The sequence below is a fragment of the Fomitopsis serialis genome, assembly GCF_022376445.1.
Source record: "Fomitopsis serialis strain Sig1Antser10 chromosome Unknown B0H18scaffold_24, whole genome shotgun sequence".
Taxonomy (NCBI): Eukaryota; Fungi; Basidiomycota; class Agaricomycetes; order Polyporales; family Fomitopsidaceae; genus Fomitopsis; species Fomitopsis serialis.
In genome coordinates this window covers 115,118-138,324 of record NW_025954984.1, presented here as the reverse complement: position 1 = coordinate 138,324, position 23,207 = coordinate 115,118, and the positions used below count along the sequence as shown (strand labels likewise).

At 57.8% G+C, this 23,207-nt stretch overlaps 7 protein-coding genes across 7 annotated transcripts; 4 read left to right on the top strand and 3 right to left on the bottom strand.

Annotated features, from left to right (window-relative positions):
* Nucleotides 1-3,252: 3,252 nt before the first annotated feature.
* B0H18DRAFT_1084490 (pH-response regulator) lies at nucleotides 3,253-6,487 on the top strand (the record flags this gene model as incomplete). Its single annotated transcript, XM_048031797.1, has 16 exons — nucleotides 3,253-3,449; nucleotides 3,500-3,545; nucleotides 3,601-3,783; nucleotides 3,834-4,002; nucleotides 4,053-4,093; nucleotides 4,145-4,219; nucleotides 4,278-4,366; nucleotides 4,419-4,527; nucleotides 4,579-4,801; nucleotides 4,867-4,948; nucleotides 5,016-5,196; nucleotides 5,258-5,473; nucleotides 5,526-5,876; nucleotides 5,934-6,068; nucleotides 6,125-6,207; nucleotides 6,265-6,487. 16 exons carry the CDS (start codon nucleotides 3,253-3,255, stop codon nucleotides 6,485-6,487), a joined length of 2,403 nt encoding a protein of 800 aa, XP_047894709.1.
* A 300-nt stretch (nucleotides 6,488-6,787) lies between these two features.
* On the top strand, nucleotides 6,788-7,667 carry B0H18DRAFT_1000702 (uncharacterized protein). Its single transcript, XM_048028239.1, has one exon. The coding sequence runs from the start codon at nucleotides 6,902-6,904 to the stop codon at nucleotides 7,385-7,387; it is 486 nt and encodes a 161-aa protein (XP_047894708.1). The 5' UTR covers nucleotides 6,788-6,901; the 3' UTR covers nucleotides 7,388-7,667.
* Nucleotides 7,668-8,171: 504 nt separating this feature from the next.
* B0H18DRAFT_253752 (uncharacterized protein) lies at nucleotides 8,172-9,423 on the bottom strand. The gene is made up of 3 exons (XM_048037295.1): nucleotides 9,166-9,423; nucleotides 9,026-9,111; nucleotides 8,172-8,969 (listed from the first exon to the last, which is right to left on the bottom strand). Exons 1-3 carry the CDS (start codon nucleotides 9,266-9,268, stop codon nucleotides 8,646-8,648), a joined length of 513 nt encoding a protein of 170 aa, XP_047894707.1. The 5' UTR covers nucleotides 9,269-9,423; the 3' UTR covers nucleotides 8,172-8,645.
* On the bottom strand, nucleotides 9,165-9,862 carry B0H18DRAFT_1000690 (uncharacterized protein). Its single transcript, XM_048028238.1, has 3 exons — nucleotides 9,617-9,862; nucleotides 9,306-9,437; nucleotides 9,165-9,255 (listed from the first exon to the last, which is right to left on the bottom strand). The coding sequence occupies exons 1-2, from the start codon at nucleotides 9,797-9,799 to the stop codon at nucleotides 9,351-9,353; spliced, it is 270 nt and encodes an 89-aa protein (XP_047894706.1). The 5' UTR covers nucleotides 9,800-9,862; the 3' UTR covers nucleotides 9,165-9,255; nucleotides 9,306-9,350.
* Nucleotides 9,863-10,000: 138 nt separating this feature from the next.
* On the top strand, nucleotides 10,001-13,629 carry B0H18DRAFT_1000689 (PFK protein). The gene is made up of 14 exons (XM_048028237.1): nucleotides 10,001-10,375; nucleotides 10,433-10,631; nucleotides 10,719-10,908; nucleotides 11,154-11,391; nucleotides 11,446-11,530; nucleotides 11,580-11,768; nucleotides 11,829-11,954; nucleotides 12,021-12,161; nucleotides 12,218-12,240; nucleotides 12,295-12,781; nucleotides 12,802-12,834; nucleotides 12,885-13,015; nucleotides 13,065-13,493; nucleotides 13,555-13,629. The coding sequence occupies exons 1-13, from the start codon at nucleotides 10,290-10,292 to the stop codon at nucleotides 13,486-13,488; spliced, it is 2,352 nt and encodes a 783-aa protein (XP_047894705.1). The 5' UTR covers nucleotides 10,001-10,289; the 3' UTR covers nucleotides 13,489-13,493; nucleotides 13,555-13,629.
* Nucleotides 13,630-14,128: 499 nt separating this feature from the next.
* Nucleotides 14,129-15,528, top strand: B0H18DRAFT_1117978 (uncharacterized protein; the record flags this gene model as incomplete). The annotated part of the gene is made up of 5 exons (XM_048033691.1): nucleotides 14,129-14,198; nucleotides 14,255-14,319; nucleotides 14,370-14,393; nucleotides 14,444-15,435; nucleotides 15,492-15,528. 5 exons carry the CDS (start codon nucleotides 14,129-14,131, stop codon nucleotides 15,526-15,528), a joined length of 1,188 nt encoding a protein of 395 aa, XP_047894704.1.
* Nucleotides 15,529-15,926: 398 nt separating this feature from the next.
* On the bottom strand, nucleotides 15,927-21,452 carry B0H18DRAFT_1084485 (uncharacterized protein; the record flags this gene model as incomplete). The annotated part of the gene is made up of 8 exons (XM_048031796.1): nucleotides 15,927-15,986; nucleotides 16,038-16,510; nucleotides 16,542-19,060; nucleotides 19,120-19,329; nucleotides 19,387-20,630; nucleotides 20,690-20,874; nucleotides 20,931-21,258; nucleotides 21,315-21,452. The coding sequence occupies 8 exons, from the start codon at nucleotides 21,450-21,452 to the stop codon at nucleotides 15,927-15,929; spliced, it is 5,157 nt and encodes a 1,718-aa protein (XP_047894703.1).
* Nucleotides 21,453-23,207: the final 1,755 nt, after the last annotated feature.

Below are 23,207 nucleotides of genomic sequence, written 5' to 3'. Positions count from 1 at the left end.
CAGGCTGGTGCTGACGTCGCAACCGTACTTTGCGACGGCTGCCCCTGACGGGAGCCTGCATTTGGAGCTGGACGAGGGGCATGCGACATGGTGGCAGCGAACTGTATTGTCGAGTGAGGCTGCATCATGCTGAGGTGCGATCCTTTACTATCAGCTGCGTCCATAGGGACCAAATACGCCCAAAGCGAGAACGTGAGGGCAGTTGCATGCAGTGCTCGAAGTATACGATATGTGGCTGTCCTCCAGGCTGGGTAAGCAACTTCATTGTATCGCGGTTGCACCCGGCGGCGACCACCCTGCCGGCAATTGACAGAAGCGAAACAACTGGAGACTCCGCTCGAAACATACGACTCGGAGCGTGGCCTGGGGTCAACGACAAATACGACGTTTCGACCAATGACCCGTGTCACGCAAACTCATTGCTACATTGTGAGAACCCTCTTTCGCTATGCAAAATCACCGCGCAATTGACATCGGACGCGGGGAATTCAGACATCGCAGACACACTATACTGCATACGGTCAAGCGTGTCCCGGGGTTCGAAGGATAGGCTTGCATGTTCCCTCGAGGTGCATATCTCTGTATCGGCCCGTCTGGAGGCAGTGATGCCCCACAAGGTTACGCAACTCTGACCTTGAGTGGTTCGGTATTGCGACTGAACAGAACGCTCAATTTCAGGTTCTTTTTCGTCGGTGATACGATGGACTCGATGTTATTTCAGGTCCATACATGCGTCGTACACCACAGTGGACCTTGGCTGATAGCGAAGACGCAATATATCCGGTTCTCCTTCACAGAGCCTCGAACGAGTGGAGCGTCGCACCAAGTCGGGACTCGGTAGCGTGTCGGGGTGGTCGCTTGCACGACGCTGAAGCCGAACGCTTCGCACAGCGCTTTCCCAGTGGGACTCACTGTTAATCGGGTCCCCAGGCAAGCCAGGTCCGGGGTCCCCAGGCGAAACCGACCCCGTTGCTCCTTCTCTCACGCTGGGGACTCTGCCAGTGCGAGAGCTCCGTGGGACACAGGTGATCACAGGAGCAGCTGAGACACCACACAAGGGGCTATCTTTACGTTTGTGTGGTTTGGCTGCAATGATGGACATATGGCAATAGGGTCAAGCACGCCGTCGCACAGTGGTACGGGGCTAACGGATCACAACCGTCGCCGTCGGTCCGTGGCGAACGCGTGTCTTTGCTGCCGGGCATCCTACAGCTGCGCAATGAGTCAATTGCGCGAAGAAGCAGATATTGGTATGATGTTCTGCAGGCCCTCAATGAAGCACGCTGCAATCGGCGGCTCCGTCACCAGATCAGCCCGATCGGCCGATACGGAAGCATCTCACGTCCTGTCCAAGTCGTTGTCCATGTTAACTGTGCGTTTGCTAAGACACATTGCTGTTCTCCAGATGACCTGATTGCTCAGAATTTCGCGGTTGGTGGACAATCGAGTCGCTTTGATGATACATAAACTAACGCAATGCTCAATGCGAGCCTACTTTGTACACGGTCAATACAACTGCCTTCGTCGTTCGCTAGCCCCGGATCATTACGCCTATAACTAGTAACGGAGAACGTCGGTCACAGGATAGTCTGAGATGTAAATGGTGTGATGGCTTACAGTGGTCTGCCGGCGAGGTGGATCGGCGACGGCGGGCTCTCTGAGTCGAGCGTTCTGCTGCGAGGCTTGGGTTACGGTCCCTAGTCCCTGCTTCAAACTGATTGATTGATTGGTGTGCAAATCGGTCAGACTATACTCACACTTCCCTGCATTCAACCAGAATGAGGTCAGCGGACGCAAAGAGCGCGATGGAATCATGTCCTACGTTGTTGGCCATGGGATATGTAGTAGGTCCAGCTGCCGTAGTTGGTAACGAATTGCTCCTGGAGGCCTACGTCGTCCATATCATGATGTTAGAAGTCTGAAGTAGTGTAGCTCTAGTTTGTAGTCGTACGTTATGGGCCTGAGGAGGTGCCCGAGGTTGACTACCCTGCGGCGCCTGCGCAAACATCTTGTGTTGAGGACCCATGGCATACACGGGGGGGGGGGCAAGAATTCGCTTCGAGAGGAGGCCCTTACGATGGTAAGCTTTATACCTAGCCAGGCAGCTGACGCGTATCAAACCGCAGAGTCATGATTCTGTTTGAGCGCGGGAAGAGTGGCCCTGCCGTGTAAGGGAGAGTGAACACTCTAGGCCGGAGAGTAATCCGCAAGGATGGATAGCACGCCGAGGAGATGTCCCCATTCCGGAAACAACGGAGTCTGTGTTCTCCAAGTCCTTTCCACGAACTTAGATAGGGCCGCCACTTCCATAGATAGGTTTATGGTTGACTCGCGTGAAATTCAGCTATCGGAGAAGTACCATTATGGCCAGTAGGGCAACGGAGCCATATCCCGACACGCTCAACGTCATTGAACCATGGGAGGCGCGTAAGAATCGCGTGTGAAGCTCCGTACGCCGGCTATCGGAGGCTAGCAGAGGGACGCCCGTCGAGAACAGTAGAATACGGATCATGCAGAGCTTTTGAACATACTGATGCGGCAGATGCATTTCCTTGAACGATGTTACACTCCACCTTCATTCAGGCCCTGAAGTCGCACTGCGGTGATTCAATCCCGGCGGAACCACAGTGGTTAACTAGTGGGCTGTGGTCCTCTAATGTCCCTTGGCAACGAATGGAAGTGATTCCACCTTGCCCCGGGTGTTCGTTCTTTCTGAAGAATAGATGCTCGAGCGCAATGCTTCTCACCGATCCGGGACATCTAACAGTCTAACATCCTGCAGTGATTCAGTTACAGACTTAGAGAGCGATCAACGCAGTACCGTCGTGTGGAATGCACCATTGTATCGATGGACAGCCTGCAGCTGGATAGGAGAAGTCGAAGCCGAGAATCATGGGCACAATTGACCGAGCAAAGTGCTGCGATCCGAGTCAGTGCGATGGGCGCGAGCGCTCGAAACACGGGCACGTGACTATGGCAAGCCATCCTCACTGGGCTCAGGCTGTCATTCATCCGAAGCATCGCGATTCGCGCCTTACCACTGCTCCTTCGCCACCAACCAGTACTTGTCTCACCAACTATACCCACAACTGACCCAGAAGATATAGTACGTACTACAAGCTGACTGCTTGAGTAGTTTGTGCAAGCGCACAAAAACTAGTAGTGACGAGAGGGCCTGCACTGTGCAGCTGTCCGCTCGGAGTCCAGAAGTCACGCCAGGATCAGGAGCTCGCCCGTTCTACGTCACTCGCAATGCCAAACCAGTTGTCTGTTCCTTTCAAGAAGACGTATACGGCAGAGATTCGACAAGCCGTCCGGGAGTATCTATTCAAGAACCACACAGATACTCACCCTGACGCGTTTCGATGGGACATCAACCGCTGGGAAACCCTCCGCAAGGATGGCGTCGGCGGTGTCGTTCACGTCGGCAAAGTGGAACCGTCACTGAGGTATGTTGTTGTCCGTGAGACGCGTCCCATACATTATTGACTTTGACAAGTTATCACGCACAGCTTGTATTTATTATGACGAAATTGCCAGCCGATGTCAGTGTCTTTCCCGGGTGACTGACTCTGTACTCTGAAATTCAAATCCTTCTAGATCGGGCTAGAAATAGCATATGCGCCAGTGTTTGCCTCTAGTGCGCTTCCAGTTACACTGTCGAATCTGTTATTCGAACGAGCTGGCGTCTTGTTCAATATCGGGGCCCTCGCCTCTCAATTGGCCGCTGCAGAGGACCGCTCAACAACTCAGGGCCTCAAGCAGGCAATCGCATACTATCAGGTGAACCGATCTGCGTGACTATGATGTTGATGGCGCGCTGAAGTTCAAAGAGTGCCGCGGGGACTTGGAAGTATATGGCTTCGTCTGTGGTATCCCAGCTGAGAGCCTCTGTTGCTGAGGATGACATGCCCGCGGACCTTACGGAAGCATTCGTCACAAGCCTAGAATTGTTGATGTTAGCGCAGGCACAAGAATGCGTGTGGCAAAGGGCTGTAATGGGTCAGCCTTTGCTTTCGGCTATGTCTACCCGCGACTAACAGACATCGCAGACAACTACAAGAACGGACTCATCGCCAAATTGTCCATGAAGGTCACGGCCAAAATTATCGTCGCCGGAAAATTTGCACTGACGCCTACACAGGTTTCCTCCCTATACGGAGAGTCCCTCGTGGCCATCAAAGGTGCCTCACCATCCATCCGGCATATGTTCCCTTCGGTGCGGACCTTCGTACATCTATTGGACCGAGTGTATGAGTTAATATAGCCCCACTCAGCACTGGCAGGCCCATCTTGAGACAAAGCAATTACACTTCGAAGCCGCTGCATACTACAGGAAGAGCGTGGAAGATCTAGAAGCCAGCAGGTCGGCGTAGTAGTCCGTTCTGAGATGAAGACCCTGAACATTCGCGATGCAGGTACGGCTATGAAATAGCACGGCTCACCGAAGCACAAGCCGCGGCCAAGAAGGGCCATGATGTCGCCCGCCGCGGTGGTGTCTCGCCGGCCGTCCTCCAGGACATCAAGGTAGCTCAGGGACTATATTGTGATATGCGCGACAACTGACATAGCCCGAAGTCCCTTTGGGATACAGTTCAGAAGAACTTCGCCCGCGCGGAGCGTGATAACGACCTCATCTATCACCAAGACGTGCCATCTGCATCAGCCTTGCCGCAACTACAAGGCGTGTCTATGGTCCAGTCTGCTGTTCACACAGCATTGACGGACCCTAAGACTGCCATCGGCGGTGACGGCGTGATTTTTGCCGAGCTGCTCGGATGGGGCGCAAGGGTTGCAATAGGTAGGAACACGACCTGTGTTGCTTGTTCTGCCGGTCAACGGCTAATCATACGACCTGTGTCGCAGACATATACAATGACAGACGGCAGAACTGGATCAAAGATGAGGTGCTAGATAGGGCTCAGCAGCTTGATGACCTCACCACGAAGTGAGCGAGCCCTCTCGGGAACCCGTAGTGCATGATCGTTCGTCGCTGACACTCGTGCGAACGATAGAACCCTCGAGTCGCTCAATCTCCCTGCAGCGCTGGAAGCGCTGGAGAGACCAGTAGGACTGCCCCCGAGTCTATTGCAAAAGGCAGAAGAAGTAAGAGTGGAAGATGGTCCGGCGAGGATTGAATCATCGGTAGACAATGTCCGGAAGCTCGCACAGCAAGACATGGGTATACTGGATGAGGTGCGTCTGTGTGTCGGAGCATGGTCCACACGGCAATGACACGATGTAATTCCAACAAAAGGCCATGGATATCCTTGATCAAGAAGCGGATGAAGACGAAACCATCCGGGCTGAAACGAGTGTGGATCGGCCCCCGTCCCACGAAGCCAACATGGAGCTGATTGGGAAGGCCGAGCGCTACCGGAATATTATGGACCAGGCGTCAGAAAGCGACGGGCATGTCAGGCAGAAGTGGGATGATTGGGAGAAGAATATCGTAGAACTGACCTGGGATGAGGTAGGACCCTGCTTATTCCAGTGATCGGCATTCACGTAATTGTTTCTGGCAGGCACAGCTCGAGGCGTCCATCCCATCATCAACAGTGTCGCTTTCCCCATCCTCGAGGTCCGGCGCCAATCCGACGCAGACACACGCGCGCGCTCTGCGGGTGCTTCTCGAGTCTCTGGATGACGTGACGCGAAAACGAGAAGACCATGTCAGGCGTGCCACTCGTCTTGCGGAGTCTGAGGATATCAGCCCTCGGATCATCAAAGCAGCTAATGCCATTGCACAGTGGGTAGAAGTTCAGCCGGCGAAATTCGAAGATGTGCTGGAAGAAGAGCTTGTAAAATATGAGAAGTTCCGCGTCGGTGTGGAAGAGACGGCGCGCGGACAGGAGTCGCTTCTGCAGCAGATCAAGGTCATCCCTCTCGACTTGACTCCATGCTCACGCTCGCTTAATGATGGTCCATGTCAGGAGCGGAACGAGATGTTCATACAGTCTCGCAGAGAAGATACAAGTGTCAAGGAGCGCGAACATGCCTTGCAGTCCTTGGATCTCGCGTATCACAAGTACAAGGAGATCACACGAAATCTTGACGAGGGTCTGAAGGTTAGTTTGAGATAATCGCTGTATAATCATGCCCATGACTCACGTGTACAACCCAGTTCTATAACGACTTCGCAGCCATTTTAACACAATTTAGGGATACGTGTAAAGATTGGGTCAATATGCGCAAGCGCGAGATTCAGTGAGTATTTCGCGCTTTGTTTTTGAGCCTCGGAGGTCGGCTCATGGGGCCGGAAAGCAATCTGACCAGGGCAATGAGTTCAATGACCCTAACACCGCCCGCAACGCCCGCTTCCCCTCCAAGGAACATTTCTACGCAACATCCAGAAGACGTACAGCCTTCAACGCAGCTTGCCCGTCAGGCGGTGTTGGATCTTCCTCCTCCGGATTCGGACGAGTGGGAGAGCATGGTGTTGCCTCCTGCGCGTCCGTCCTTGCATGGCACGAAGCAACGCCCATAAGGTTAGGATGGGCACGTCCCAGCTGACCTGACAGGACTCGGACACGTCTTGCAGACTGATGTAACTATGTAAAGCGATGGCATGCATACTGATTTACTGTGTGTCGCTTAGGAATAAATGGATGATCGTCGTACGAAACAGCACCGACGAAGACGCTACGTGACATTGTTACACCCTCAGACTCGTCCTCGAGCTCGTTCCTCCGTTCGGAATGTATACGGCGGCATGCACGTGCTGAGCTTGCCGCAATGGGCGTCAAGTGCCTGTGCTGGCCATACTGACAGCGCTCATCGCCTTACCACTGATCGTTTATCTGTACCGCATTGCGGTCCACACAGCATCCTCGAGTGAGGCCAAAAGCGCATCACGAACGCGAGCTCACCTTCCACCAGGACAGACAGACCTACGATCGCAATGCAGACGCCTCCCCAGTTCCCCACACCCAACCATGGCCAGTCTCCGCCTCCGTATCAGGCGCATCAAGCGCCCCCACCATCCGGGTTCCGCATCCCACTCAGCACTCAGTCCGCGCTGCCGTCCCCCGAGCAGCTCGGCCAGCCCGTGAGCTTCGACGGGGACGGTCGCTCGCCCGTGTACATTGGCTCTGCGATCTTCCCGAACTCCGTGCACCCCTGCAAGATCGGCCCACACCTGTCGCCGCCGTGCCGCGTGCCATACGGCGGCGGCGAGCACGAGCACAACGGGCGGTATGACCTCCTGCCATTCGATCCCAATACGATGGAGTGGGTCCCCACCTCGCATGGCCGAGTTCCTCCCGGCCGGCGTCCCGTAGAGGGCGGTTACGAGCAGGGCGGAGGAAAGCTTTACCATGCCATGGCTACTGTCCAGGGCGTCCGAGTCCCTGGTAAGACTGGCGAGCACCTTGTATGTACCATTTGAAGTCATGCTTGCGGCGGGGCAATTGACGTGTGGACTACTTGGCAGGGCGCATGCAATGTTGCGTTTGGCGGCGGCGAACACGTCATTCACGAGAGCTACGAGATCCTGTAAGTTCGCGGCTACGCATGCAAGGGCTGTAACTCTGATGCTTCCGGTGTACAGATGCTGGCGTTGAACGGGTGTCGAGAGCGTGAATGAGAGGATTGGTCATGAGTGCAAACGAGCATGTAACATTAACAGGAAACTATCTGACGAGCACCGATACATTGTCCCCAAAAATCCCCCAGTGTCATGCCATGCGTCCCTTGGCGTACCATTCTCAACGGAAAGGCCGTAATACGAGCAAGTGTATTGCCCGACAATAGCTTATCGGACTACCGTCAAAGACTGCCATCTGACACAGTGTCCCAAGCCTCCGTGGCTAACGGAACCATGAGGATCGAGAATAGATTCGCGGACGCCATCACGTAGGCTGTCTCGCCCAGGTGGACTCGCCTCGAGGCGTGGTACAAGCGGCGCAGGCAAGATGTTCAGGTGCGTTCGACCTAGAGAAGGGATAGCACCGTGGTCAGATCCACGAGGATGAGCCTCCTGCATCTCGCAGGAGCAATCACGAATGACGGCCCCACTCACAACGTGCAAACGAGACAATTCCATTCGCATTTGTCTTTGTTGTGACGTTGATCAGAGTCAGTCAGTTGACCGCTGCTGCGAGCTGCTCTTGACGCGGGTCCGTTCGACTTCGCGTTCTGTGGTTCAGGGGGTGCCTTCCGGTTCCCACCGAGACGCTGGCCGGTGCCTGTTAGTCCTAACGATTCGAGCTTGCGCTGTTTCATCTCGTCTTCGATGAGGTTGCCGTAAGGCACGTCTCGTTTGGCCTTCTTCCGCGGGGCTGTTTTGCCGTTCGGGGTTTCCTCCGTTAAGTCTATGACTTCCGAACTAACTCGCTGCTTTCCCTTGCGTGATGATGATTCCTCCACGGCGGAGGTAGCGGTAGCACTCGGGCGTGATAGAATCTGGACATCGCAGGGTGGCTCTTCATCTGTCGTCGACGATATCCGCGGAAGATGAAGTCTGACGAGAAGTCGGTCTGCGAGCTCTTCAGGTGTCCATGTCGTTCTGTGCTGTTGCGTCAAGCATGGTGCGCCGTCTCTCCTGATCCGTCTCCTCCACGATCTCCACGTCGCTATCCTCTTCATCCTCATCGATTTCATCCTCCCGCGACTCGGTCGACGGTCCGGCTAACGCAAAGGAAGAGTCAAGCTTGCTGTAGCCAGGCACAGCGAGCCAGAAGCTGACCTGCACCCTGCAACGCCTTTAATCTCCGTTCCGCCGCGAGCGCCCTCTCCTCCCTCGCGCGTTTACTGCCCGCCTTCTTCCTGAAACCTGCGCCGGACTTCTTCTGCTCCTCGTCGCTGGCGTCCTCGTTGACGGCACGGCCGGAGCCCCGGAATGTGCCCTTTGCTGTGACTCGCGAGCCCGCTTTGCGCCTTTTGGCTGTTTGGGCACCTGTCTGGGAGGGGCCGGCTGTACGTCGCCGGCGGAGAGACGTCGGGCGTTTGCGTGCTTGGGCACCGCCGCACTGTGGATTGAGCAGACGTGTGAGACAGCCTTTTAGAGAGTAGAATGGAGACGTACCATGTACTCTGGGAGGTCTCCTGCGCCGAGGGATTCGCCGCCGACGCGTGCAGAGTCTGCTAGCCTCTTGCCGGATGACCAGTAGCCTACGTTGCTTCAGCAATTAGAACGATCACAGTGAGTTACGATGGCTTCCTGACCGTCTCCGTAGTACCCTTGCTCTGTAGCTCTCTCACTTCGGCGCGTAGCTTGGCCCACAGCGCTTGGAATGCAGGGCCATGGTTCTGGTGCTGACAATGGCATGGATACTCGAAGTTCCTTCAAGCGTGTGCGAACCCACCGTGATATGTGCTAACTTGATAGGAGCCGCGCCCTTCAGAACCCCTCAGATATCACAACATCGGCCTGACCGACACACCTCGTGGCATAATGTGCTCATGAGCCAGGATATTGAGGAGAAAGCCCCACTGGCCTCTCTGAGTACCAGTTCTAATGGCCCCGCTCAGATCCAGTCGACCCCCTTGCCCGTATTAAGGGTCACCTACCGACCACTTCACCCGCATTCCATTCCTCCCGGCGAAGACCTTGTTGAACTCGTACTGCTCACTGATCGTCACAACGCCTCGCCGACCATGCAGTCACTCGTCGTACCTCTTCGAAGCTGTTCACCACGAAGCCGTGCGCTTTCATGACCGGCCGGACCTGAGCAGCCAGTGCACGGAGTAGCTGGCGTGCCTCCTCTTGGTCCGCCGCGTCTGGCATGGGAAGAGCGGTTATGAAGTTGATGTGCGGGTTGGGATTTATCTCGCGCTCGTTGAGTCGGACGTGGACCATATTCTGCAAGGCGTATGTACTTAGCAGTAGAGTCTGAGAACGTCCGAGTGTGGCGGACGGAGGAGAGGAGACGCGCGTGTGTGGCTGCAGCCGCGGCCATAGCGCGGCGGGGCTCGCCATGGACCAGTCTCGATGGATCCGCGTCGACGCGTCGGGCTGAGTCTGCGCTATATCTGCCCGCATCGCCCAGGCCTCGCACCTCCCGCCCGTGCTCGAGGGGCCGACGGCCAGCGACGCGCACCACGTCGAGCTTGTTTGTGCGGAGGCGAGTCCGCGACGCGTCGAGGCGCGCCTGTATGGATGGTCTGACTATTGGCGCCTGACGCGGTCTCTACGCTCCTGCCAGTCAAAAACTCGGGGTAGGCCCCCTCATCGATCCATATTCATAGCCACCCTATCTCCGGGTCTTCTACCTCCACCATTCCCTTGCCCGTGTCTACGACCTCCGCACGGCGCATACAGCGACACCGACGGCCCTCAACACTCGAAGATGAAGATCGCTGTGCTCACGTCCGGCGGGGACAGCGCCGGCATGAACGCCGTCGTCCGTTCAGTCGTAAAGATGGCCATCGCCAAGTGCGGCTCCCTGTGGCCTCTTTCGTCTTCCATTTGACCTTGATCACCTGTTCTCAGAGGCTGCGAGGCCTGGGTTGTCCGCGAGGGGTACGAGGGTCTCGTCCGCGGCAATGCGCAAGAGTCGTCCGACTCCCGTACCGTGAAAGAGGACGCGAGTTTCGTGCACAATCTTCGATTTGGTGACGGAGAGCTGCTGAAGGATGGCACGGGCGACTACATCAGTGGACGCACTATCAAGGGGCGGTATATCGTCCGCGTAGGATGGACGATGTACGCGGGTGGTTCGGCGAGGTGAGTGACCCCAGTGGCTGTCTGAACAGCGAGGAATGACTGCGTCTAACAGGGTGGGACGTTGATTGGAACTGCCCGCTCCACCACATTCCGCACACAAGAAGGCCGGCAGACGGCAGCATATAACATGATCAAGGAGGGCATTGACGCCCTCGTCGTCTGCGGAGGAGACGGCTCTCTGACTGGTGCAGATGTCTTTCGGTCCGAATGGCCAAAGCATGTCGAGGCGTTGCGTGCAGCAGGTGCGTGATATTCAGCGCCTCATGAAGGGACTCCTAGTGGTCATGCTTTCCGACAAGTCGAGTGCTCCACAGTGTGCCGAGTCGCGTATATGCGCTGCACAAATCCTCAAGCGTCGGGCTTGCTGCCGCTCGCACTAGTCACCCATATGACGCTCGAGGATCTGTTGCAGTGCGGCACTTGAATGTACAGGAAGGCATCGCCCTAGGAGTCCCTCCTAGAACAGCCTGATACTAAGTCTCCCAAGGCAAGATCACCGACGAGCAGGTTAAGAACCACCATCATTTGCGCATCGTAGGCCTCGTGGGCTCAATTGACAACGACATGTCTATGACGGACCTGACAATCGGTGCAGTCACGGCGCTGCACCGTATATGCGAGTCCATCGACAACATCAACTCGACCGCCGTGTCGCATTCGCGTGCCTTTGTGGTGGAAGTCATGGGACGGCATTGCGGATGGCTGGCGCTCATGGCGGGTGCAAGGTATGTAGACGCACCACATGGATCGGGAGGCAAGAGCTGACAACCGTCAAACAGTTGCGGCGCGGACTTCATCTTCATCCCGGAAGACCCTCCCTCCGAAGACAATTGGGAAGACAGCATGTGCAAGATGATCCAGACCGTAAGTCCACATCGCGCGGGGACCTACAGCATGCTGAGATCACGCAAAGCACCGGGACATCGGGCAGCGCAAGACGATCGTGATCGTCGCGGAGGGCGCGATCGACAAGGACCTCAAACCGATCCGGGCGGAGTATGTCAAAGACGTGCTCGCGGAGCGGCTCGGCCTCGACACGCGGGTGACCACGCTGGGGCACACGCAGCGCGGGGGTGCGCCCGCGGCGTACGATCGCATCATGGTGGGCTCCCAGATCTCGCTTGTGGTGTCGTGTTGGGCTGATTGTGCCTTGTGTGTGTAGCCGACACTACAAGGTATCGAAGCTGTCGACGCGCTCCTCGAGTCCACGCCGGATACACCGTCGTACATGATTGGCATCAGCGAGAACAAAGTCACACGTGTCCCACTTATGGAGGCTGTCGCTCTGGTGCGTCTCGATTACCACATTTTCGCTCCACGCTGCCTGACGTGTATTTACGTACACGGTGTGTAGACGCGTTCGGTGGGTACAGCGATCTCAGAGAAGAACTTCAAGAAGGCAATGTCGTTGCGCGACCCGGAGTTTGCAGAGATGCTGGAGGGGTTCTATGCTACGTCGGTGCTGTTGAAGGAGCCAATGCTGCCTCATCATCTGGTGCGTTCCGCGGTCGTACCATGGCTGAGCTAAGTCTCATGACAGTATACGCCCAGCGAATGCGTGTTGGCATCATGCAGTAAGCACAATGTTCATCGCGTCACAGCTTCCGCGAATTGACCGTTCCACGCAGCGTTGGTGCGCCTGCAGGCGGGATGAACGCGGCAACACGCACCGCCGTGCGCTACTGCCTCCGGCAAGGGCACAAGCCGTTCGCAATCCACAGCGGGTTCCCCGGCCTGCTCGAGGACAACGTGCACCCGCTCTCCTGGCTCGGGGTGGACAACTGGATGACGCGGGGCGGATCCGAGCTGGGCACGAACCGCAAGCTGCCGGACATCGACCTCGGCGCGGTCGCGGCGAAGTTCCAGCAGCACAACTTCCACGCGCTCCTCCTCATCGGCGGCTTCGAGGCGTTCCACGCGCTCTCCATCCTCGAGGCCGCGCGGAAGAACTACCCCGCGTTCCAGATCCCGATGGTCCATCTGCCCGCGACGATCTCGAATAACGTGCCGGTGATGGAGTACAGTTTGGGCTCGGACACGAGCCTGAACGCGCTGGTGACGGCGTGCGATGCGATCAAGCAGAGCGCGTCGGCGAGTCGGAACAGGGTGTTTGTTGTGGAGACGCAGGGGGGAAGTGTGGCTACATCGCAACGATGGGTGCATTGGCGGTAAGTCGGTCAACAGCTGAGGGGATTCCGTTGCTGAGCGAGATTTCCAGACCGGAGCCGTGATTGTGTATACCCCAGAGCGGGGTATCGACCTGGACATGTTGCGCCGCGACGTCAGGTTCTTGAAGAGACGGTTTGCTCTTGACCAGAAGGGTAAGGCAGAGGGACGACTGGTGCTCAGGTATGTTTCTCGCAGCCAACCGCAAGTCAGATTCTCAATCACTTCTTAGGAATGAGTCGTCGTCCGACGTCTACAGCACAGACTTCATCAGGAAGATGTTCAAAGAGGAGGGCGGCTCGCTGTTCGACTCGCGCGCCGCCATGCTCGGGCACACACTGCAGGGCGGGATCCCCTCGCCGCTCGACCGGACCCGCGCGGTGCGCCTCGCGCTGAAGTGCATGTCCTTCGTGGAGGAGCACCACCAGGCGCTGCTCCGGCAGCAAGGGCGGAAGCTGGCGCCGCCCGAGTCCGCGGCGGTGATCACGATCCAGGGCACGGCGGTGAAGTGGGTGCCCGTCACGGAGATGGTCACGCACGCGGACATGCACAACCGGCGCGGGAAGGAGGCGTGGTGGGCGCCGTACACGGACTTGGTCGAGATGATCGTTGCGCGGCAGCAACTGCTGGACAAGCACCTGCCTGTGGATATCTGAGGGCGGTTGTACGTGTGTATTCGATGGCAGAAGCAAACATCTTGTTGTATTGAGCCAGACATAGAGTCGTAGACAACCGAATAGATTGTATAGGTAGCCACTGCGTACGATATATCGTTAAATTCTGTCATTGAGGGCCTCGAGGAGATGCGGGACCGTGCGCTAGAACTTCGTGACCGACAAAAACACTGGCATACTAGTCACAGATTCAACGTTCGACTCAACCATTTGTCTTTCATGGTACATGAGACCGTCTGGCAGAGCCAAGGCTCGGTGGTACATACCTGCGCTCCAAGACAGAATAATGTCGGCTCCTGTTCGACTCGGAGTTGGGCTATAGACTTTGGAAACACCTGGAACGGTTCCTATCCGCGGCGCACGCCGTGTCTCCGACCAGAACCTCCGAGGACGAACTGCGAGCAGGAACAGATCAACGTTACTCGTGAATGTGTGAGTGGACATGCGCACGCTGGGCTGGACGTGGTCTGAGCAGCAACGCAGACGATGTGTACGTAAGCGATCGTGGGAAAGTGATGTTGGGCTGAGGGCGGGCGTGGCGGGTGTGCGTGTGTTTGACTGCCACCAGCGCGCCCTGCCCCGTGTGTACGCGACGCGTCTCTCCCCCTTCCACGCCTCCGCGATGAAGCAGAACGGCGCTGTCCAGCGATTTCCCCTCCCCTCAGACCATGTAAACCCTCATCTTAAGCAGAGTCCGTCCTCCTTTCTCTCCGATAACCTCACCGTGACCTATTGTCCTCTTCTCCAGTGGATCCCTCCAAACCTCCCCCTGTCAAGTTCCAAGAGATCGTTCGCGATGGTCAGGCAACTATCGTGCGTGGCCCTCACCGTTCTCTGCTCCGCGATCTGACCACACCTTCCAGGTTGGCCGCCTGAAGATCCCGACGGTACGTCCTTTCGCTCGCGCCGTCCTGCGCCGCTCACCCTCGCCCGACAGCCCTCCGGACACGCGTTCATCCTCCGTCGCCTCGACACGGGTGCGATCAGCCTCACCACCATGTTCCGCGCTGCCTTCCCCACCGCGACCGACGATGCAGAGAAGCTCGAGTCCAGCTGGGTCCGCGCCTCCTTCGACCTCTCCGGCACCAACAAGGGCGGCCGCGCCCGCTTCGCCGGGACGTGGGTCACCCCCGAGATCGCGCTCCAGCTCGCCGACAGCTACGGCCTCGGCGCCGCCATCTCCGTCCTCGCCAAGGCTGACCCCGACCCGGCTGTCGTCTACCGCCGCTCCACGCGCGCACAGCAGCCCACGCCCGAGCAGTCGCCCGCCACGGGCAAGGAGCCCGGCCCGACGCCCGCAAAGAGGCGCAAGGAGGCGTCGCCCATGACGCCCGCCTCCGCGTCGGTGCCCACTCCTGCCGCCGCACCGGCGGCTGCGAAGCCCACCGTTCCCACCCCACCACCCTCCACCGCCAGGCAGACCGCTACGCCCCCTCCCAGACGGTCAACCCGGCACAAGAGCCCCGGCCCGCCCGCGGCTACGCCTCTCCCCACCAGGACGCCGCGGAGCGCGCGCGGCACACGTAAGACCCCGAACGCCGTTAAGGACGAGGTCGACGGTGCGGTCGACCCCATCGCCCAGAAGCTCGCGGACGAGGTGATGGCGGAGGACATCCGCGAGCAGAAGGAGCTCATCGCGCGCCTCAAGGCACGCCGCGAAGAGGCGCGCCGCTTTGTCGAAGAAGAGGACGAGGAGGACGAAGACGCCGAGTCTGGCGACGAGGACGAGGTGTCGCCCGCGAAGCCCGCGAGCAAGCGGCAGCGCGAGGACGAGGAACCCCTCAAGTTCAACTTCAAGGAGCCCTCGGGCGAGGTCGGCGAGCGGGCGATCGCGACGAACCGCCGGGTGTCCATACTCGCGAACATGCCCCCAGAGCGCAAGTCTCTCGCCTGGGGCGCCCTCGCGTTTGCTGTCGGATGGGGCGCTTTGTGAGTTGTCGTGTTTGCGTCCCGTTGTGTTGATGGTCCTGACATGCGTCCTACAGCCTGCTGCCCACGATGCAGAACTATCTACAGATCTGAACCCCCGGATGGGTCGATACCCAACCGGGGTTTAAGTCTGTATCGATCTAGACGACGCACCGGGACTTTCCCACCCTGCGGGTCGCCGGGTGTTATAACGATGTCTCTCATATACGTCTTGCTCTCCGCTGTGTAATAGTGTGCTCCTCCCTTATCGTGTTCTGCGACACCATTCCCCCCTTCCTGCCATATATCGTTACTTTTCCGCGTCTTTTATTTGTGTTCATCTTCTATCTCTGACGACACCTCTCAACGGCCTAGTAGGTACGTATGTTTTATCTTGCCTGTAATAGTGTAGTATGCGCCGTACACTTTGTCTCTACAATTGGGAAATGATGGATAAACTTGCCCTCGCGGGTGAATGAATGCAGCTAGCATGGCAGCTCTTTCGTACGGAATCACGGTTGTTCATCTAGCATGCTCAAAGCCTGTCGCATTTTCTCTGAGACGATTGCTACCTGTGGTAAGGTCAGCATTTCCGAACTCGAACACTCCGCCGCGGTACGCACATTCTCAGGATCGAAAGGCTGGAAGTGGTTCCCCGGAATGTCGACGACAGGGACCACCGCGCCCAGCACTTTCTCCCACCCCTCAACCGACTTGGCAGGCTCCCGTCTGTCGGTCAGGAATGCAGCGGTCGCGCGCCCCTCCACGTCGCCGACGTATGCCTCTTGCGATCGCAGCATGACAGCCTTGGGTAGTCTGACATGGCATGCCGGAGACCGCGCAGGGTCGTAGTGCGCCAACGCCCTCGAGGCGTGCCGCATCTGCAGACGCACGAGCTCTGCGTGTCTCGGGTTCGCCACTTTCGCGCTGACGACCGCGTCGATGACCGCGTCCGGGAGCGCGCAGCCCATCCGCGGGTGCGGGGAGTCGATCAGGAGCAGACCGTCCACGCGGCTCCCGCTGGCGACGAGCATGCGAGCCACTTCGAATGCCACGACTCCGCCAAAGGACCACCCTGTGTCGAGGCGCGTTAGAACTTGATGCACGGAATCCAGAGCGAAGCTCACCTCCTAGTAGGCAAGGGCACCCTTCTCCCAGAGTCGTCCGGACGAGCTCTGCATAATGCGCGGCGATCTCCAGGATCCCACCTTTCCACCCCTCTCCTGAAGGCACCTTGGGGTTGTGTATGCCCCACACGCGCCGACCCAGGTCATCCAAGCGCATGTAAGGATGTACCATTCCGCTCCCATCATGAATCAGGACCAAAGGCGTCTCTGTCTGGTCCTTGCCGTCCTGCAACAACATTGGGTTCGTTCGCACCTGCAAGCTCGTAGCGGGATCTGGAGACGGGCTGGAGCTAGCTGCATGCTTCGCGAGCGCGACGGCTAGTTCCTTGACGGTTTTACATCTGGTAAAGATATCCTGCGGGACCTGGAGATAAAATGTGGAGCTGAAGGAATGGCGAGCTTCTATGGATGACAATGAATCGAGTCCGAGGCGGTCCAGATGTTCGTCGTCGGCCAGCCGCTCTGCTGGTATGTCCAAGATGCCTGAGAGCACGCCCCGCACAGATTCCACGGTGATCTGGGCCGTGAACGGGTCGCGTCCTCGCGGCTTGTCACCAGATAGCCCGAAGTCATGTCCTACATTCGCCTGTCCACTTAGATGTTGCTCGATGAAGTCGATCAGGTCCTTGACTCGCTCGAGGACACCCAGGGCGCGCGCGCTCATGCTCAAGGAAGGATAAGCATCATTCAGGCGACCGGTCAATTCGATACTCATCAAGGAGTCCACTCCGAGGTGGTCGAGTCGTGATTCAAGGGTGACATGGTCGACGGAGATACCACACATTTCCGTAACCAGCCTGGTAATGCGATCTCTAGGCGAAACAAGCGGTGCCGGCGTGTCGATTTTATCGGAACCGAGGGATGGGGTAAGACGCTTCGAGGTGTCGTGGGTGCTCATCGAGAGGATCGCTTTGAAGCCAGACCTCGATAGTCTCCGAAACTGTATCTTGCCCATATGCGCGAACACTTGTCCTGTGCCTCTTTCCAGGTCAATGGCATAAGCATCGGCGATGGCCATCGTCTGTGAGAGGTAGCCGACTTGACAGTACACTCCGAACATAGCAGAGGGGCGGACGCAGTCAGGGAGCACAGTGACGGTCTGAACGTGACTGCAAACGAAGATGTAGCCGTCGTCGTCAGATTCGAGGTTCAGCAGGAAGCCTGCTGCATGTAGTAGCGTGTCCATGAAAACCGGGTGGACGACGTACTGTCCGGAGTCTGACGCCGGTGATTGTGCCAGTGCATATGCATCGACGCCGTCGCATCGTAACGTGATGACCTTGATGGTTCGGAAAGCGTCGGAGTAGTCGACAACACACGAGAACGTCTCGTCATAGATGGTGGAGGCATACAACATCCGAGTGTCCCGAGCACCAGTCTGGAGGGACTTGACACAACCCTGGATCTTATCCCGGAAGCCCGAAAGATGCTCTTCGACGGAATCACGCAGCTCTGCGCGTACATTCCCAGTGCAGTGTACTTGCCATGGTCCCTGCGTGCGTGAGCTCCCGGAGCGGATGACGAAGCTGGCATCGAAGCCGCCTGCGGCACCCTTCGTGGCGACTTCGATTCGAACGGTCCCAGGATGGCGAGGAGAGTAAACTAGAGGCGCTTCATATGCAATCTCGGTCATCACGAGTGAAGAAGCGAAGGGAGGAAGTCCCACCCTCTCGCACCATGCGTGACTGGCAGCGAGAACGAGCTCCTGGTAGACAGACGCAGGGCAGAGTGGAGATCCTACTACTTGGTGGCCAGTTATGAGATGCGATAGTCTCGCGATATCAACGTCGAATACGGCCGGTAGGTCGCTATTTGTCGCTGGCCAATGAATACATCCGCCGACCACGCTGTTGTTCGAGGAGGTCGACGGCGATTTGCGGTGATGTCCAGAAGATCTCAAGCCTTTAATCTCTGTGTAGGGTACCCAGAACCGGGTTTTGGCTAAGGGATATGATGGTATGTCTGTGAGCTTCGCACCCGGTGCAAGATCTGCAAAGACGCTGCACCAGTTGATCTCGATTCCGGCGCGATACATTTGCGTGAGTACGCCACAAACAGATTCTTCGTCCACTTGGCCCTTGCGCAAAGTGGTCATGAGCACTCCGTCTGTGCTCACGCCGTTTCCACGAAGAAGAGGAGACGTCGTCGGGTGAGGACCGATCTCCAGCCACGCAGCTTCTCTGGCGTCCGCGTCGCGATCGAAGAGTGCCTGGATACTCTGGCGGAATAGTACCGGTTCTCTGCAGTGCTTCGCGAAGTGGTCTGTGGTGATCATGGATAGGCCACCGTCGCCCACGGGCACGACAGCACCAAGTACTGTGGACGCCAATGGGATCTTCAGAGCTAGTAACTCTACGTTCTGGCCAAGAGACCGGAGCTCGTCTACGATCGGGTCCATGGTCGGCGTGTGATATGCGTATTGCACATCGAGGCGTCGACACAAGTGTCCAGAGCGTCGACAGGCTTCCTCGAGATGTTCCAATTGCGTCGAAACGCCGCCAACGACACAATCCACATTGCTACCAAGCAAAGGCTATGATCAGAGCCAGTTATGGCTACGTATACCGGCGTACCTCACCTGTTGTGGCACGCAATTGAGAGCCCTGCGTAAGCCGCGTCTTGCTTCAGCATCTCTACAACGAGGCTCGGATCTGTTCTGACAGCAAGCATCCCGGAAGTGCCGCGCGGACAGCGCTCGCTCGTCAGTCTTGCCCTTTGAGCGACGAGTCGCAGAGCATCGTCAAGGCTGATGACTTCCGCACAGACCAACGCGGCGTATTCTCCAAGGCTGTGGAAGGTATCGGCTGGTCAGAATGAAGACAGCAATTTACAATGGGTCAAATACCTATGGCCAACGACGGCATCAGGCCGTAGTCCCCAAGACTGCCACATGCTCGCCAACGCGTATTCTAGGACGAACAAAGCGCAGTGTGACGTCTCCAGGCTCTGGCTCGCATCGAGACCGTCATCTTCCCCTGCGTGCACTCCCTTGATCAAATTCAACACGCCTTGATAGCCCCACGCAACCAATTTCTCGTCGCACAAATCCACCGCACGTCGAAAACTGGGAACGACCTCATACAACCCCGAGCCCATGTCATGATACTGGCCGCCTTGCCCAGAGAACAGGAATATGACCTTCCTCGTGCATTCACCGACCTGAACGACGGGAGCTGTCCGCAGATTGCTACCAAGCTCTTGCTTCGACTTGCCAGAGACAGCCAGGCGGTATCTGTGCAGCCGCCTACGCGCCGTGGCGGTATACGCGAAGTCGACGAGTGACGCATGATCAAGCGGTTGATCGCTCAGCTTTTCGAGATATCGCTGGCGCAGCTTTTCGAGGGCTTCGAGACTATCGCAGGACAAACCAAGGACGACTGGACAGCGCCCTGTATCAGGGACAGACACTGGGAAGACGGGTGGCTCCTCGAGTACCAACGCCGCATTCGACCCAGCAGCCCCGAAGTTGTTCAACAACGCCACGCGCTTGCCGACCTCTGCCGGCGGGCTCCACTCGCAAGCCTCCGTATCGATGCAGAGCCCGTCCTTCTCCAATGGGGCGATCCTCGGGTTGAGCGTCTTCAACGAGATCGTCTGCGGAATCGTCCCATGGCGCATCATCAACACAAGCTTCGCGAGGCTCGCCGCCCCCGAGGCCGCCTCCGCATGCCCAATGTTCGCCTTCACCGACGTGACACGCAGCACCCCCTCCCTCTCCCCGTCTCCCCCAAACACCTCGCGCAGAGCCTCGACCTCCGCAGGGTCCCCCGCCTGCGTCCCCGTCCCATGCGCCTCCACCACGCTCACATCCGCCGGGCGCACGCCCGCGGACTGCAGGACCTTCCGGAAGAGCCGCGCCTGCGTCGCGACGTGCGGGTGCGTGATCGAGTCGGCGGTCCCGGACTGGTTGACCTCGACGGCGCGGATGACGCCGAGGACGCGGTCGTGCTCGGCGAGCGCGTCCGAGAGCCGCTTGAGGACGAACATGCCGCAGCCCTCCGCGCGGCAGTAGCCGTCTGCGGAGGCGTCCCAGGGACGGCACTGGCCTGTGGGGCTGAGGAAGTGGGCGCGATCGAGGCCAATGTGCATCTGTGTAGTTGTCAACGATGAGTTGCCGAGAGGACACGATGAAGTACGAACGCACTCACGTCGGGGCTGGTGATGATGTTGACGCCACCAGCAAGAGCGGCATTGCAGTCACCTGCTTGCAGGGAACGGCAGGCCTGGTATATGGCAACGACGGCGGAAGAACAGGCTGTGTCGACGACCATGGAAGGGCCACCAAACCCAAAAGCATACGAGATCTTGCCGCTCAGAAACGCCTGCAGCGTGCCTACACACCCGTTCTCAGCGGCACATCCATGTATATATGCGCATGTGTCCACATACCAGTACTGTAGTAGACGTCCATGTCGTCCCTCAGATTGTGCACGTAGTCATTCGTAGCGACGCCGACGTGTACCGCAAACGTCTCGGGGTCGAAACACGGGGTGGCATTCGGGACGTACCCTGCGTCCTCGAGCGCATGGTACGCGACGTGCAGCAAAACGCGCTGCTGAGGGTCCATGCTGCGGGCCTCGCGAGGACTCACGCGAAAAAACGCGTTGTCGAAGACGTCGGCGTCTTCGAGGAAGTTCCCGTGGGCCGACTGCATGGTTCGCCCAGATCCATCCGAGTCGTGCATGTAGTCGGCGACGTCGAAGCGGTCCGCAGGTATCTGCACCAATCATATCAGAGCGGTTCACACTCGTAGGTGTGTGGATATATGCGTACCTCGCTGACAGTGTTGATCCCTTCCTCGAGTACCCTCCACAGCTCAGCAACATTCGGAGCACCAGGGAAGTTGACCGCCATTCCGACAATAGCGATGGGCTCCTTCTGAGGCTGCCTCTCGGGGCAGGTAATACGCATCGGGGCGCACGCAGCCTCGGATACGGAGGCAGACGACCAGTCGACCCCCTCGACCGACAAACTGCGGCCCTCCAGCGTACGCATCGTACTCCGCCAGAGACCCGTGCCTGGCCCGAGGTTGACCAATCGGACCGAACGAACGTCGTCGCCAGCCAGATCAGTACGTAGACTATCCACAACCTCGTCGAAGTTGACGGGGTGCAGGAGGAGCATGTCGAGGATGTCCTCTACGAGCGTCGAGTCCGGGCGGTGGTGCTGCGAATCGATGACGCTGCCGTCAATGGACGAACGCAGGCTTCGCTTGAGATCCCCGTAGGTCGGAAACCTGATGTTCCGTCTTTGCAGGTCGGCGAGGACACGCGCTTTCGTTGAGCGAAGGGCGGGTGCGTGGTATAGGGCGTATATCTGGGCGAAATGCGAAGTAGATGCGGTGGACGGCTTGCGTGTCGCTTCGAATTCGGCGACGGCTTCCGGTCGACCAGAGACGGTGACGCATCGCTCGTTCGTCACAGCAGTGAGGTAGACGAGAGGGCCGTCCGGCTGTATGCAGTTGAGCAAATAGTGACACCCGAGTGCCGAGTGTTGTAACACTTACGTGGGAGTTGTTGAACGCTGAAACAGCATCTGCAGCCTCGTTCCGGGAACAGCCAAGCAAGACTACGCTCCAAGGAGACGCATCCCCGTCCAGGGAGTGGCCGTCGGGAGAGAGATAGCACATGTTGTATCCCAGCCAGAAGGCGAAACGGAGCACTTCGACAGCATGAAGAAGGAAGGTAGGGGCACTGGTAGAAGCGGCAATTACTGAGGCGGCGAGTTGACCTGTGGAAAATCCGAGAACTACGGACGCATGCAGATTGGTTGGACGACAAGCAAAGTCGGAGGTGTTGGCGACGAAACGCAGCAGCTGGGTCAGATACAAATTGATATTGACGAGAACAGGGTGCGTTTGCAGGTCAGAGGGAACGCCGAGCAAGGTGGAAGCACTCTGCAACCGCGCGGGGTCCAATCTGCACTGCGTCAGCTCGTGCGGAGAGAGCGAGGCGAGTTGGTCGAGGAAGGCGACATGACAAGCTGAAAGGAGAATTTCCCCGAGAGGTCGCTCCGCATCCCGCAGAGCTGTTGCCACGCTCTGAGCAGAAAAGGTCGCCGTCGTGCCTTGCCCGCCCAAGACATATGTATCCCCGCTCGCGAGCGGTTCATCAACTGGATGCGGGGCCGACCTTGACATAGATACCTCTGTGGAGTGCTCATTCTGTCAAGCATTGTGTGTTTTCCGGAGGGCGCACATCACTCACAGTTGTCCGCTGTACACGTAGAGCCAGCGGTGGGCAACGTTTGGCAGGTGGTCGCTCGTTGTCTCGCCGAGAGTACCAACGGCGAGCGGCTGCCAATATATGTTTGCGATGAGGACATGCAAAGAAGTAGAACTGTCTGCAGGAATCCGGGAGGTCGGCAAGAGACTATGGATGGCCCGCTTACCCATTCCTGGTGGAAGACCAGCGACACCAACCGCATTGTGCACGGCCCGATACTGCGCCAAGAATCTTCTTCACGGTGCTCTGTGGGACACCTGCACTACAGAGAAAACTGTAGGATTCATCGACGTCACACGAAGTCCGCGATACCATAGTCGGATTTCTCGCCACGTCGCTCAGTGCGTGCCGGCCGCCGTGTTGAATCCGACTCTTGGCAATGCCTGCCAGTGCGGCCCCGACGTTGCAGAATGAGACATCCGAGTCGTGAGGAGGACGGGGG

What these genes read in the sequence shown, in the direction of transcription:
- B0H18DRAFT_1000690 (XM_048028238.1), bottom strand. Translation starts at nt 9,799, where the DNA reads ATGGTCCACGTCCGACTCAACGAGCGCGAGATAAATCCCAACCCGCAC. An exon ending in TGGTGAACAGCTTCGAAGAG is followed by an intron (nt 9,438 to 9,616) that starts GTACGACGAGTG and finishes GTACTCAGAGAG; the next exon opens with GCCAGTGGGGCTTTCTCCTC.
- B0H18DRAFT_253752 (XM_048037295.1), bottom strand. Translation starts at nt 9,268, where the DNA reads ATGCCATTGTCAGCACCAGAACCATGGCCCTGCATTCCAAGCGCTGTG. An exon ending in GCAAGGGTACTACGGAGACG is followed by an intron (nt 9,112 to 9,165) that starts GTCAGGAAGCCA and finishes GAAGCAACGTAG; the next exon opens with GCTACTGGTCATCCGGCAAG. An exon ending in GAGACCTCCCAGAGTACATG is followed by an intron (nt 8,970 to 9,025) that starts GTACGTCTCCAT and finishes CTCAATCCACAG; the next exon opens with TGCGGCGGTGCCCAAGCACG.
- B0H18DRAFT_1000702 (XM_048028239.1), top strand. Translation starts at nt 6,902, where the DNA reads ATGCAGACGCCTCCCCAGTTCCCCACACCCAACCATGGCCAGTCTCCG.
- B0H18DRAFT_1000689 (XM_048028237.1), top strand. Translation starts at nt 10,290, where the DNA reads ATGAAGATCGCTGTGCTCACGTCCGGCGGGGACAGCGCCGGCATGAAC. An exon ending in GCGCTCATGGCGGGTGCAAG is followed by an intron (nt 11,392 to 11,445) that starts GTATGTAGACGC and finishes ACCGTCAAACAG; the next exon opens with TTGCGGCGCGGACTTCATCT. An exon ending in CAACGATGGGTGCATTGGCG is followed by an intron (nt 12,835 to 12,884) that starts GTAAGTCGGTCA and finishes CGAGATTTCCAG; the next exon opens with ACCGGAGCCGTGATTGTGTA.